Source organism: Anomaloglossus baeobatrachus, chromosome 8 (assembly GCF_048569485.1).
Source record: "Anomaloglossus baeobatrachus isolate aAnoBae1 chromosome 8, aAnoBae1.hap1, whole genome shotgun sequence".
Lineage (NCBI taxonomy): Eukaryota > Metazoa > Chordata > Amphibia > Anura > Aromobatidae > Anomaloglossus > Anomaloglossus baeobatrachus.
The window spans coordinates 95,719,372-95,734,975 of record NC_134360.1 but is presented as its reverse complement, the minus strand read 5'-3'; the positions used below and the strand labels follow the sequence as shown (position 1 = coordinate 95,734,975).

Here is a 15,604-nt window from a genome sequence, read left to right as displayed (position 1 = left end):
GGATCAGTGCACTCAGGATGACGGCCCTCCCGAGATTGCTATATTTGCTGCAGACGGCCCCGGTCTATGTACCGGCAACCTATTGGGCCAAGATGCAGCGCATGTTCGGTAGATTTGTCTGGTCTGGAAGACGCCCTCGTATTGGAAGTGGCGTCTTGACTAGGACCAAAGGTGCAGGAGGAACGGGGCTGCCCGATTGTAGGCGATACTACTTGGCGGCAGCTCATGCCAGGGTTTTGGATCTTCTACATAATTCTAGCTCTAAACTGTGGGTTAGCCTGGCACAAGAAATATGCCCCTTATCAATTCCGACCCTGCCGTGGACCTGGCCACTCCTCACCAAACATAAGACTGAGATGTCTTATAGCACCAAGCAGACTCTGAAAACGGTGCACTCTGGGCCGTCACGTAATCTCCTGATCCAACCTAGAGGGCCCCTTATGCCACTGACGGACAACCCGGAGTTTCTGCCGGGGGCATCATCCAACAATTTTCTAGGAAGCACGAAATTGAACCCCTTGAGGCTAAATCGAGTGATTCTGAGGGGGTCCATTATCCCACTTCAGGAGATAGTAGAGAGTTGTAATTTTAAACTACGTTTTCATTTTGAATATGCCCAACTCAAGCACTTCTTGACTTCCCAAGATACTATCATGACTCACCCCTCACCCCAAACCCCTTTTGAAAATCTATGCACTGGTTCCTCTAATACGCGCCATGCTATATCAAGGGTGTACAAGCTTCTGACGAGTACAGTAGAGGCGTCGCCTCCTCGCTTCTGTAAAGCTTGGGAGTTAGAGCTCAACCAACCGATTACCGGGAGCCAATGGGAACGTTGTTATCGCCTGACCCACAGGTCCGTGATTGCCACTAGGATGCAGGAAACTAGCTATAAAATACTTTCCAGGTGGTACAGGGTTCCGGCGTCTCTACACGCGTGGTGCCCCGAAATACCTGACTCTTGCTGGCGATGTGGAGCCTCGGGAGGCACCATGTCCCACATCTGGTGGCACTGCCCGAGCCTGTCGGTCTTTTGGAGCAAGGTACTGGCAGCCATACGGGGGGCCACAGGAATTGTGGTCCCCAGTCGCCCGGAGGCAGTTTTACTGTATATCTTTGACGTATCAGAAAAGGTTTTTAGGAAATCGATCCTAGGCCACCTTCTCCAGGCCGCCAAGACCGTGATTCCTCGGCGGTGGAAAGATCCTAACCCCCCGACGGTAGATGAGTGGATAACAGAGGTAAATGTTATTCACCGCATGGAAATGGTGATGGCCCAATCTCGAGGGCAGACGGTGGAAACGGCCTCCAAGTGGTTCCAATGGGACTCCTTCTTGTCTAGTAAAACACTTCTTGAACTACTTTAACCTCCGGATGGGGGGCACTCTGGCCTTTTCTTTTCCAGATAATTCACACCGCACTTTTGACAAATTTTCAGCTCAACGGACATTGCATCAGTCCCGGTCGCCTCACTCTGCTTTCTATTCTCTCCCTTCTCTGCACTACCCCTATTTCTCTAGACTCTGTGACTTCCTCTTGTTTGAATATCTTCTCCTTGATTTATCGTTTTATTGTTTTGTTTTTTTTTTAAGTGATTATCTATGTTACATTTATACCATCCATAGAATGTTGCGAAGCCGGCGAAGGCTTGGTTTAGCATTAACTTCTGATCTGTTTCATTTGCAATAGTATGGATGTATGTTCTAATTTTGTATTTCCTGGAAAATTAATAAAATCTTAAATTGGGAAAAAAAAAAAAAAAAAAAAAAAAAAAGAAAATAAAGAGAAAGTTATATATCCCAATCACCAGTCAGTGTCCACCGTGCTACCAGATGGAAAAGGAAATGTTGGCAACTCGAAGGTTAGGCGGAGGATACAGAGCTGGGTGGCTCTGAAACTAATCGTATTCTGAACCGAGTTAGACGACACTCAGATCTGGAGATTGGGAGCCCTGTTAGCGTCACAGGGTCAACACACACACCCAGCCCCGGAACTCCCTGTTAGGCCTTCAACACACATCCGTGAAAAGCACGCACGTGTCATATGGTCCGTTTTTAAGGTCCGTGATCCGTTTTTATGTCCGTTTTTATGGTACGTGTGGCATCCGTGTGAACGACGTATGCTAACCGCATGTGCGTGTGGAATGTCCGTGTGTGCGTGAGATTCGTAACTGACATGTGAGTGTGTTGTCCGTGTGAAATGGTACGTGTGTGATGCAAAATGTCATTGATGCATACCCGCTGACAGCAGACAGAGTCGCGCGTAGCGAATGAACTCGGGTGAACTGTACCCGCCTTCATTGTCATACCACGGCTCTGTCTGTGTCGCGTCCTGATTAGTGGTCACCCGTGAAGGACTCACCGGTGACCACTAATCCCCAGAGTAACTGAAGTGAGCAGCGCGATTATCGCTGCTGTCACTCAGGTTACCCATGGCTAGCAGGAGTCACCCACCCGAGACCGCAACTCACCTGTGACTTCATCGCTGTCACTCGGTAGACTTGCAGTCACAGTAGGAGGATCCAGCATTTGCCGCAAGTGACCTGAGTGACGTCATCGCTGATCGCGCTACTCACCTCAGTTGCTGCGTGAAGCTGGCAGGAGCAGCAGAGTTCTTCTGCAGCTCTTGTCATCTTCATGTAGCAGAGCTGGAAGCGACGCGGGACCTCCGTGGATTATGCCGGACAAGGATGGGTTTTTGGGGCATAATAAATTGGTGAACGAGGGTATTTGATAGTGTTTATTATTGCAAATAAAGGTTTTTTGCAATGTGTGTATTTATTAACTTTAACTTACAGATTAATCATTGGGGGTGTCTCATAGACGCCTGCAATGATTAATCTAGGACTTAGTGGCAGCTGTGGGTTGCTGTCATTAATTCCTTATTACAACGAATGCCAACGTACCAGGGCTTATCGGGAAGAGACAGGTAGAGTGCCAGAACTGTCACATCTAATGGATGCGGCAATTCTGGACGGCTGCTGGCTGATATTGTTAGGCTGGGGGGGCTCCCCATAACGTGGGGCTCCCCATCCTGAGAATACCAGCCTTCAGCCGTTTGGCTTTATCTTGGCTGGCATAAAAATTGGGGGGGACCGCACGCCGTTTTAATTTATTTATTTCTTTAATTATTTTACTGCACAGTATAGACACGCCCACAAGAAGCTGGGTTTTTTTAGCAGAGAGACAGCTTACATTCAGCGTGTGGGCGTGTCTCACTACAACCAGTCATATGCGCCTGTGGTCGGGGAAAGCAGGTAATCCAAGAATGGATGATGATTGCCCGGATGTTCATAAATAGTGTAAGGTGACGGCGTTTGAAGAACAGCTGTGCTGTGCCGTGCTGGTGATCGGATAACGGTGAGTGTGATATAGGGTGGAGACAGACCTTCTGAATAAGAGAGGGACTGACAAGACAGAGACAGACAGAGAGACATAGACAGGTATACCGTCCGACGCACTGAGGGAGATTGTCTTACAATCCCAGTGATATTTACACAGCGACATTGTTAGCGATCACGTTATTGATGTTTAACTAAATTTTTTTTTTTTTTGGTTAAATTTTACAATATTACATAATGTTTGGTTTTGTTTTTAACATAGTGTTGCACTAAAAATGTGCTAAACATGACAATTCACATCTGTGTTTTTTGGTGTCTTAAATCGCTAACGAGAACACAAGTGATGTCGGAGCGAAATAAGGTTGTTTAACTCGCTGCGACATCGCTTGCGAGATTGTTAGCGATATGACATGCAAGATCATAGTTGCATTCTTCTAATTCCGAAATAGCGTCATGGCAAAATAACCTGATCTCTGTGCGTTCTTTGTAGATTGCACCAGCGATTTATCATGTTGGGGTTTTTTTTGTGTATTTGATGACATTGTAGACAGTTTTTTTTTTTTGAATGGTACAAATAAAACATGTTAACTATAATTTTTAAAGGTTCGAAAAATAGTCTTTCCTTTTATTTTAGTTTATTCTGAGTAATTTAAGATCAATTTATGTTTGCCTTATCACATAGTTGACATTATTAATTTTGAAGTATTAGTCTGTTAAACTTAAATTTGCTTACTTTCCCTTAATTTCAATGTAATTATTTTTTTAAATATTAAACAATTAAAAATGATATATTTCGAAAATAATTTTATAAAATATTGGTTTGTTAAATTGTTTGAAAATAATAAGACGAAAATTCAGAAAATTAATTAAATTAAGAAAACCATTGCAAATGTGGTTAGGCAATGTTTATAAATATATAAAAAACTATCTACAAAGAAAACAAATATTTTTAATCTAATATTTCCAAAACATTAACATCTCAAACCATGCCAAATATATGTTACAAAATGCGAACAATCCTACCAGTTGAATTGTAATAACCAAAACCAAAAAAAAAATAAACGAAAGGAAAAAAAAGTAATTTGTTTTCAAAATTAACATAGAAAAAACACACAAACAAGTTAAATTTTTTCTAGAATAAATATCTTTATTAATCCTCATAAAGAATATTCAACATGTTTTATATTTTTGGACATAAAAACATATTTTATGTTTTTTACATTTTAAATAAATTTATGAATATGGATTCTAAAGTAAACATTACAATAATGTCCATATTTTCAAAAAATTATCAAAAAACGTGATATTTATAACAAACAATTTTCAATTAATGACATTACCGTAAAAAACATGTTTTTTTTTTTGGTTATACATCAAAGAATGTTTAAATTTCACATCAATGGCATACGCACAAATGTATCTTTATTTTTAATGGCATTAAAAAATTTAAATAAAAAAAAAATTAATCCATGAAGTCATCATGAGTCAGACCAGACTCTTGAGTCACACAAATATTCCCATCAGCTTCAGATATTGTTTGAGTCACACATGAAGTTGTGTGTGAATTAGTTACACATGTGACTAAACTAACATCTGCAACAGATGTTGGTAGTAACACCTGAGAGGATGTTGCCAACATTGGTTGACTTATTTGATGGCCATATATTATTGTAGGTGGAATTTGTGTATGAGTAGGGTATGAGTATGGGGTTTGAATCTGTGGACCATGAAAGAATGGTTGTGTTGATGTTTGGCCAAGGTAAAATGACTGAGGGATTCCTGCTATTGGGTTGAAAGATGATCTAGTTTGAAGAGTTGTGGGAGTTATGTAAGATTGTGGTTGTGGATGTTGGTGTGTTAGTATATTGGATGGACCAGTTTGCCTTGTTGGTTGTGTCATTTGGGTCATCAAGTTTGAAGTTTGGCCAGCAAACAAAGATGTCATAGAGGGTTGTGGTAAAGTAAGAATATGTTGGCTTTCGAAAGATGGGATGTTAGGATTTGGCAATTGTGTTCCAGTAGTTGATGGTTGTGGGTTGGTGATATTTTGGCTTAAATGTGGTAATGTCACATCCTGATTTGAAGAATGAAATTGTGTTTGCCATTGCTCAATTGATAAAAGTACATGGTTGGGCAATGGTGTAGTTTGGCAAGCAGAAATAAGGGTCAAAATGGCTGCTCGAACCCGATCTTGATGTTCGCATGGTACTTTTGCCAGACTGGGAGCTAAAGAAGGACAAAAACGTTCAGCATCAGTCTCAGGGATCAAAGAATTCATTATGTTCATTATTTGTGTGTCAATGATTTCTGGCAGTGACCTTATGTCTTCAGACCGTCTACGTCTTTGAACCCTTAATGTGCTTGGGTTGTAGCGATGGACACTGGTTGAAATGGTGGAAGGGGTCACAGTAGATGCTATAGGCAGAGTTGTGCTTTGATTTGGAGGCATTGTGGACTCCACATCTGCCTCTGTAGAGTCTTGTTCCAATTGTTGATTTTCTTGAGTTTGAACTGCCTGTCTATTTGGTAGAGATGGGCGCACCTCTGATGCTGAGGTTGCTGATGGAGATTGGGTAGCAGATGGTTGTTCCTCTGATTCTTCAAAGTTGTCTTCGTTTCTGTATTGGTGGAAGCAAATTGGTTTTTAATTTTTTGTTTTTAAAATATAAACATTAAAAACATGTTAAAAAAAAGTTTAAAAAAATAAAATTTAAAAATCAAAAAAATAACAAATTATTAAAAAACGTACTGTGTCACCTCCATCATAGGACGAAGAAGCTCCAAATTTTCAAAAAATACATATCTCCGCTTCCGGGTATTGGTTGATGTAGATGGTATGGGATTAAATTCCCTCCTGTACTGGTCCCTTGCTGATCGCCATCTACGTCTGATCGTATCAACTGGTAATGGAAATAAATTTTGTTTTACATAAAATTTAATATATTTCATTTATTTGTTTTTTTTTTTAAAAGGAACAATTTTAAAAAAATGAGATGCTATTTTTAAAAATATAAATTATTTACAAAATATAAATTTTTTAAAATTTATTTTACAACAGACAAATTATGTGAAAATTTAAAAAACAATTTTTAAAAAATAAAAAAAAACCTTAACCAAATCCTGAGAAAAACATGACGCATCTGCGTTCAGCCATTATAAAACCTCCTATATTGCCTTACAAGTCTCGCATTTGATCACATAAAAGAGGACTTCACACAATACATCATGAATGAATTCATTAGTGATATTATATGCCAGATCGCTACAGCGATCTGTATAGAGCGCAAATGCTACCAGCGCTAGTCCAAAAACCAATGTGCGATGTACATCTAGCGTGTCACATCACTAACTATTTCACATGCGATGTGACAGCGTGTCAAACAACCTTAACACTATCATTGCTAAACACAAATACAGATTGTATTTGTTAAAAAACTGTAAAATAACAGATATTAATTAACTTAACAAAATATTAACAAAAATATAAAAAATTCACAAGGTCAAAATTAAATTTAAAAAAAAACAAAAAAACAAATTTAAACAATTTATAAAAAAAGCCATAACAAATCTAGAACGTCTCACAGGTGAACATCGGGACCATCCATTGTTCGGGTACATTTCTTGAGCAACGGCCTCCCATGCCCTCTCAACTGTTGCTCTATCCTTGTATCCCTCCATCCTCGTGTCCCATAAGTCCGGATGTTGTTCAACAACAGCTATAATTCTCTCGGTATCCACTCTGGGAGCCATTAATTTGAAGGATTATAAAGCACAAAAAGACTTTAAACCAGCAGCAGAAATTGCAAACACTACTACCCCCCACTGTGTTGAGGCAGCAAATTAATTTAAGCACCTGCACTATACTTATACTAGGCAAAAAAATAACAATCATGGCCATATATGTAAAAAAAACGAACACGGACCATTCGGACATGTATCCGTGTCACGTACGTTTTGTCACGGACCCATAGACTTGGGTCCGTGTCTGCGTGTTTCGTGCAGAAAACGGACATGCTTCCGTGCAAAACGGATACACATACGGATCACGTACACGGTCACATGGACATTATGGAATAACGCACGTGTGACCGCAAACATAGCATAACATTGGAGCATGTTTGTCCGTGTCTCCGGTACATACGGAAATGGACCAAACACGCACGTGTTTAACGGATCTGTGTTGGAGGCCTTAACAACACAGGGGCCATTGGGTACTCTGTCCGTGTGCGTAGGGGCCACACCTGTTGACAGCAGGCGCAGCAGCAGCAGCCCAGTTAATGCCACTGGGCTGCACTAGCAGGACTGGTAGGACAGGAGCTGGTCTTACCCGTTCTGCGTTACCAACTGTGGTAGCGGCCTGCACCGACGCCCTATCCCTGCCTACCTCTGGCCTAAAGCCGCAATGTGTTCAACACATGGAGGTGTGCTCTTTCTGAGCATAATAGAAAACTGCGCACCTCCTTGTTGGCTCCAGCCCCTTTTATAACCTGGGTCCGCCACAATCCAGGGTGGACCACAATGCACCTCCTGGAGACAAAAGCAGAGTGACACGTCATCAGTGGCATAACCAGCGGCCTATTCGGAACCTCAACTTCAATGATGACCTCATGGCAGCCACGACACAAACACCTCACCAGTCATCTTCTGACCAACAATAATGAGGTGACAAGTCATAGGGGCGGGCCTCTGCAAGCCAGTCCGGAGTGGCCTGGCCACATCATCAGGACACCTGATGCCCTGTGGTCTATATGGGCCTGCCACGTCAGGGGCAGGGCCAAAGAGTTCATTACCGGACCTAGCCTCTGATGCACTAAGTGCCTGAGCATACTCAGTAGCATGAACAACAGTCTCAGAAAAAAGACTGTCAGGTTCAGCATGCTGTCTAGGCACAACACAGGACTTAGACACGGCACGGAGTACAAGTAACTGTGCAAAGAGGCTTTTCGCACTAAGTGTGTGAGCATGCGCTGTAGCCTGAACTGAGGACTTAGCCTCAGGAATGGCACAGTCAGGCTGAGCATACTCACTAGGCGAAACACTGAACTTAGGCTGCGGCTGGGGTAAATCGGCACACGCATGTGCAGTAGCCACCTCTCCTCCACTTGACGTGGAGGAGAAAGCATCCAGCTGGGCAACCCGAGGCACAGCCCAAAATGGCAGCTGACGCATGGGCGCAACTGGAACCGCAGCAGGCTGCTTGCGTTTACGGCGGCACCGATTCGTAACAACAAATACCAACCAAAATAACGTGTACCTCTTCCAGTGGATAATCTGATATGATCCCTTTTTTCATGGACACGACCATCGCTAACAAATGTAGATGAGGCACCAAAACAGCATCTGCTTCAATGGATCTCAAGTGCTCCATAAAGTGTCCTCTCCTCCACCTCAAGTTCAATATCCCAAATACTACATTCCTCTGTGGTGTCAATCCAATCGCACTTGCTTCCTAACAGCTCTCAAGTTTCCAACAGCCCTGCTGAGTATTGGGTAACAGAGATGGTTGAGTCTGCAGAGGTGTTCAGTCACACTATAGCCTGGGAATCAGAGAACTGCTCCAAAGCTGCAGTGAGTACAGACAAGGAAGTTATTATATTTATTATTATTATTATTTATTTATAGAGCACCATTGATTCCATGGTGCTGTACATGAGAAGGGGGTTACATACAGAATACATATACAAGTAACAATAGACAGACTGGTACAGAGGGAAGAGGGCCCTGCCCTTGCGGGATTACATTCTAAATGATTTTGGGGAGGAGACAGTAGGTGGGGTGGAGGATGGGCGGCAGCTGCGCACGGTGGTGGGGTCATTGAAGGTTATAGTCATTTCTGAACAGATGAGTTTTCAGTTTCCGTTTGAAGCTTGCGGGTGTAACAGATAATCTAACATGTTGAGGCAGCGAGTTCCAGGAGACAGGGGAAATGATCTGCACAGATGCCCAGAAGCTTTGTGAGTCGGATCCAGGCCCCGATGAAGAAGGTGCTGAGCATAATGTACACCCTCATTACCAAACAGTAAATCCTCCTGGTGGAGACAATGGGGAACATGATGAGGAGACTCAGATACCTGTTTGGAAAGACAACTTTACTATTCGGTCAGGGCAGGAAGAGGACTCAGGACGAGGGGAATGAAAACACACAGGGTGATGATGAGTTTGGAGACCCCACTTACTGTCAAACCAAAGTCACCCAGTCGATGAGGTCAGCAGAAGAGGTGGAGGAGGATGCTACTGACAAGGTTATGTTGCATCTTCCTGTTCAGAGACAAAGTACTGGAAGTACGTCAACAACTGAATCCTCAGCCACAACTCTGTCTCTGAGCAGAAGTCGTGGTGGCACTGCAGGTCTCATGGGCTCTAATCCTTTCCTAGCCTGGGGCTTTTTTAACATCGCAAAAGATTACCCAAGTCATGAAATCTATAAGATTTGTCACCAATCTCTAAGTAGAGGCCAAAAACTCACTACTTAGAGTACTTCGTCCATGAAGTGTCACATGTGTCAGAAGTGTCACATGAATTGATAGCGTGAGGGTGTATTGATCAGCTTTATCCACTGTCAATGCAACATGCTTATTTGCCGTTCATTGCATGCATAGTTGCAGACTACACACAAGGGGCTACTGTTTTATTGCATCTGCCTTTGTCTGTTTGGTCAGTATAGCAATAGCAAAACGGTCTTCGGCTGTGGCCTTGGAGATGCTGTCTATGAGCAGAAGGAAAAGCTAAAGGGAGCCACCGCGGAAACACTTCAGTCAATTGTGAGGGGAGTCGTGTTGGAGTTTGGTGAGGAGGACCGTAACGCCTGTGAGCAGCATCCTGTGCCACAGACCGACATTCTTCCGGTGCTGTCTATACTGTTTACCGTGAGAGGAGCGTAAAGTCTGTATTTATGGCAAATGGACACCACAGTACCCAGGTACGGTAGGCTGATTTCAGACAGTAATGCGTGCACGCAACACTTTGTTTTATTAGCAAAACACATATCTGTTCTGGTTAGGCCGACTATATAGACAACAAGACTTGCTGCCTCTGCACTGTCAAATTGTCACTTACAGTTAAAATCATAGGGGGGCAGCAACACATGTTTGCATTGACTGTTGCTTTACAAGATTTCCAGGACTGTGTTGCTGAGCTGTGTGGTTTGCATTTACACTGCTATCATCTGCCTTATCTGTGAGGCTTCAGCTAACAAGGGTATTCAAGGGGGGGGGAATGGGTTTTGTCTATGTTTACGTAGATAAGTTGTAAGCTCTTGTGATGCGCCACTGGTAAGTCGTGTTCGCACACACACACACACACACACACACAAACACACACTTACTCCTGCTACGCTGAGGGATTACCAGGTAGTAGGCAACTGAATATATTGTTCTATTCTTTCACTTTTATGCATGGTTCTTATTGTTTGTTTTGGGAAAGTTAAACAATCATTTATCAACACAACTGCCTAGAGTCCTTTTCCTGTTGTGTGGTTTTGCTGCATACTGGGGAGCCTACCCTGTCAAGGAATCATAAGGAAATCCAGCAGCTTGATCCAAGAATTTTGAAAAATTATATTTTTTATTGAAGTATAATTAAAAAGTCCATGGTGTCTCCTACACAGGTGAGCTGGAACACAACTTTTCTTGTTTCTTGGGGAGCCTACCCTGTACACGACTTTAAATGAAGCATAAGTGGCAATGGGAATGTCAACGTGCTACAATGCGGCCTAGCGGGGCTGTGCAACCACCGCCTGCCCCATCAAGTGCATCTGTGTGCTCTTCATCCTCTGTGACTGTGGGGACAGCAGTCACACATGTTTTTTAACGCTTAACTTCCACCCCTTTACCCGCAACAGGGAGAGTGATTGGCAGGTCGTCAGTTGTTTTGGAAGTGGAAACAGATGGTATTGTTGAGCTCTGTCAGACATCGAGAGAACCACCATTAGATGAAGGAAACATTATATCCACGCCTGCACTTTCGTCACAGAGTGGCTGGACTACCTGCAGTTAATAATTGCATAGCAGAAATGGAGAGGAGTGTTGAATGCACATGTGTTGTACCTTGCTTGGCAGCAAAGGAACACTAAGGTAGTATCCCAGACAATTGTAGTATGCCCCTAAAAGTGTCAGCACTTTTGTAAATTAAAATTGCGTAGCAGAAATGGAGGAGTGTAGAATGCACAGGTGCTGTACCTTGCTTGGCAGCAAAGGAACACTAACTGAGTGTTCCAGACACTTTTAGGATGGCTGAAAAAGTGTCAGCTCTTTGGACAAATAAAATTGTGTGGCAAAACTGAGCAGGTGGGTACAGTGCCCGGGTTCTGTGGGTACCAGGATAGGAAAGGAATACTAAGTTACTATTCCAGCAACACTGTGTAAAGGAAGCGCACATAAGGTTTTATCCGATATAAATTGAGTGCTGGGAATAGGTCAGGTACTCACCTGCTTGAGTTGTGACAGGCACAACTCCTTATAGGCATGAAATCAATGAATGCAGAGGTGGTCAGCCGCAGCCCCAATGGTGCAGTGAAGGTAAAAATAGTTTATAAAGAAATCGGGTTAAATGCTGCGCTAAAAACCACAAATCCAAAGTGTATCATGAATTCCTTTTTCTTTATTTTCACAGGTCAACGCGTTTCAAAGACATCTCCACGGGGGGGCGTGGCCTGCTTGCTAATGGCACCGGTCACCTAGCTGCTGAGCTCCAGCCACCTCGACTCCTAACCGGCTCACTGCGGCTCACCAGTGGCACCAATCTCTCTGCACACGGGGGGAAAGTGCTGCGGAGGTACCCAGGAACGTGGCATGCCAAGGGGAAAGTCCAAGAAGAAGCCGTCCCCGGCGAAAGTTACAGACTTCTTCTCCAGCACGGGAAGAGGGAAAATGGCAGCAGCATCCTCCTCCACAGCTTCCTCACGCTCATCCAGGAGGGGATCCACAGCAGGCCCAGACTTGGACACAGACGCTGCAGATATACCGCTTACCAAAGGTACCATGCAGAAACTGCTCAGTGCCCTCCGCTCATCACTGCAGCAGGATTGGAAAGATATGGTGGCTGAGCTGAGGGGAGATATCACTGCCATAGGCAGTCGCACAGCACACATTGAAACTAAAATGCAGGAGCTGACAAAGTCACACAATAGCCTCATTGATGCCAATGCAGCACTGGAGGAACAAGTGCAAAAGCTCCATACCAAGGTCTTGGATTTAGAGGACAGGTCCCGCAGAAACAACATAAGAATCAGAGGAATTCCAGAGGCCATACCAGACAAGGGGCTGCAGAGCTTTCTAGGCTCCTTGCTGCAGGAGCTGCTCCCAGACCTGTCTGCAACTGATTTCCTGGTGGACAGAATACACAGAGTCCCTAAGCCTAAATCCCTCAGTGCTGATGCCCCCCGGGACACTTTGGCTCGCCTGCACTTTTACACGACCAAAGAAGCCCTGCTGCAAGCCCTGAGAAGGAGGCCGCCTCTGTCTGAGCAATTCCAGCACCTGTCCATTTTTCCGGATCTGTCTGCAGGAACCCTGGCAAAAAGGAGGGAATTTGCCCCTTATACCAAAATTCTCAGGGATGAAGCTATATCCTATAGATGGGGTTTCCCTGTAAAGATCCTGCTTTTCCGTGCAGGAAACACCCACGTCTGCCATTCCCCACAACAGTTGGCAAAGCTCGTATCCTCATGGAACATGGCAAATCTCCCGGCCAGATCTCCAAGAGCCACAGGATCATCCCAAAGGGATAAAGTGAATGAAGATTGGTCCGTCGCGTGAGTTATGTGATATGTCTGAGTCGCGGCTGAGACTTAGTTGCTACTTTTAAGGTCCGCTGGTTCTGTTCAACCAGGACCCTGAGCCCCCATGGCGGTACATTTCCACCATACCGCAGGCCCCCTTTTTGGGCTTTTTTCTATGTGGACTGATGCTCCCTACATCAGTAATGTTAGTGATGTTAATGTTGTCAGTGTTATCTCTTTCCTGCCTAACCTTCCTTTCTCCCCCCGCAGCTCTAGGCAAGAGACTTTTTTTCATGTACAATGGTACTGAACTGTATGTCTATAAATGTTAGGGGCCTGAACTCGCCGGCCAAGAGATCCATGTTTTGGCGGGAAGTGGTTAAATCCAAATGTGACGTGATTTGTGGTCAAGAGTCTCATCTCCTCCAGGGGGACTCGCACAGGTTAAATAATGCTAAATTTCCTTTCATACTGCTGGCTTGTGGGAAAAAAAAAAGGCTGGAGTATTCATTTGTGTAAAAAATACTGTTGCGTTCACACTACATTCCCAACATTTAGACCCTGAAGGTAGATACGCCATTATTAATTGCTCCATAAATGGATCTAAGTATACTATTGCAACCCTTTACGCCCCCAACTCTGGTCAGATCAGCTTTCTGCGGAGGTTTCTTTCCAAGCTTTCATCCATTACAGAGGGTAAGCAAATAATCTGCGGGGATTTTAACATGTTAATGTCCAGCACTCTGGATTGCTCCAATACTGCTGTAAAAAGGAAGGAAATGAGCACAATAATTTCAGAAAGGCATCTCCATGATATATGGAGATACCAACATGCAAATGAGAGGGACTACACATTCTTCTCACCTCGGTTCACCTCATACAGCAGATTGGACTACTTTCTGGTTGAAAGCTCACTTATTTTGGATTGCTCAGATTCAAAAATTGGACTTATAGCTTGGTCGGACCATGCCCCCATATACCTGACAGTCCAGGAGCAAAGCCGCACGCCCGTTTTTACCCGGTGGCGCATGAATGACTCCCTCCTGGCCTGTAGACAAATCTCTGAGGAGTTGCAGGCCGACCTCGCAGAGTTTTTTAAATTTAATGACAACAAGGAGGTGACAGAGGAAACGCTATGGTCTGCACACAAGGCCTTTATTAGGGGGTCATTCATCAAAATTGCCACTAGGGAGAAAAGGAGGCGTCAGGCAACTTCCAAAGCTCTACTGTCCCACATAGCGCTTTTAGAAGCCCACAATAAATCTGCCCCAAACATGTCAACATCTGACGAACTCAGGAAACTAAGAACACAGCTCCGCCAATTGCTGATGGTAGACTATGAAAAAAATTTAAGATCCCTCAAACAGCGGTACTATATGATGGGTGACAGGGCGGGTGCCTTACTAGCCAGGAGGGTTAAAAAACGAGAAATGCAAAACAAAATTGAATACCTCGTGACGGGTTCTAATGCCACAATACGCAACCCAACGGAAATAGCCAATGCATTCGCTGATTTTTATCAGTCTCTCTACAACCTTAAAAATGACCCCAATGTCCCAAAGCCTACCCAATCGGCAATTAATTCCTTCTTAAACAATATTAATCTTCCTCGGTTATCTACAGTACATCTAGAGCAACTAAATTCCCCTTTCTCCCTGGAAGAGGTTCGCCAGGCGGTGATCACAGCCAAAAGAAATTCAGCTCCAGGCCCAGACGGCCTCACTAACTCCTATTATAGGCAATTCACTGAAACCCTGTCTCCTTTCCTCCTGAGACTTTTCTCCTCTTGGCGAACCACAGCAGATATTTCACCAAATAATCTAGAGGCCATTATAACTACCCTGCCAAAGCCAGGAAAACCCCCTACATCACCAGGAAACTTCAGGCCAATATCCCTCCTAAACTACGACTTAAAATTGTACGCCAAAATAATCTCAGCTAGAATACATAAAGTCCTTCCATCACTGATTTCCCCGGATCAAGTGGGGTTTGTGGCGGGGAGGCAGGCGAAAGATGGGACGAGACGTATGCTGGACCTGATTGCGGTGGCTGAGGGGAGGAAAATCCCCAGTGTATTCCTGTCCTTGGACGCAGAGAAGGCGTTTGACAGGGTGCACTGGGGATATCTGAAATCTGTACTGGCCAAGTTTGGATTTGAAGGCCCCATACTTACCGCCATAATGGCACTATACTCTAACCCTAACGCCAAAGTTCTGGCATCCGGATTTATATCTCGGAGTTTTGAATTATCCAATGGGACACGCCAGGGGTGTCCGCTCTCCCCTATCATCTATGCCCTTGCTATAGAGCCTCTGGCGCAGACTATCCGTGAATGCCCTCGGATCTCGGGGATTCGAGTGGGGAGTACAAACCATGTGATTAGTCTATATGCGGATGATGTGATTTTATCCTGCACTAATGTAGAGGTGTCCCTAAAACACGTAATGGAGATCCTGTCCTCCTTCGCTCAAGTCTCGTATTACAAGCTTAATATTACCAAGTCCTTAATTTTTCCGCTCTTCCTGCCCGCCTCAACTAGAGCCACT

At 44.1% G+C, this 15,604-nt stretch overlaps 1 protein-coding gene across 1 annotated transcript in view; it reads right to left on the bottom strand.

Annotated features, from left to right (window-relative positions):
• Nucleotides 1-4,747: 4,747 nt before the first annotated feature.
• Nucleotides 4,748-15,604, bottom strand: part of LOC142249266 (uncharacterized) — a 96,821-nt gene continuing 85,964 nt past the window's right edge. Inside the window, exons 2-3 of the mRNA XM_075320890.1 lie at nucleotides 6,090-6,240; nucleotides 4,748-5,958 (exon numbers count right to left, since the gene is read on the bottom strand). Of these exons, the coding sequence (XP_075177005.1) occupies nucleotides 4,803-5,958; nucleotides 6,090-6,106 (1,173 nt within the window). The 5' untranslated portion in view covers nucleotides 6,107-6,240 and the 3' untranslated portion in view covers nucleotides 4,748-4,802. The remainder of the gene's footprint in view (nucleotides 5,959-6,089; nucleotides 6,241-15,604) is intronic.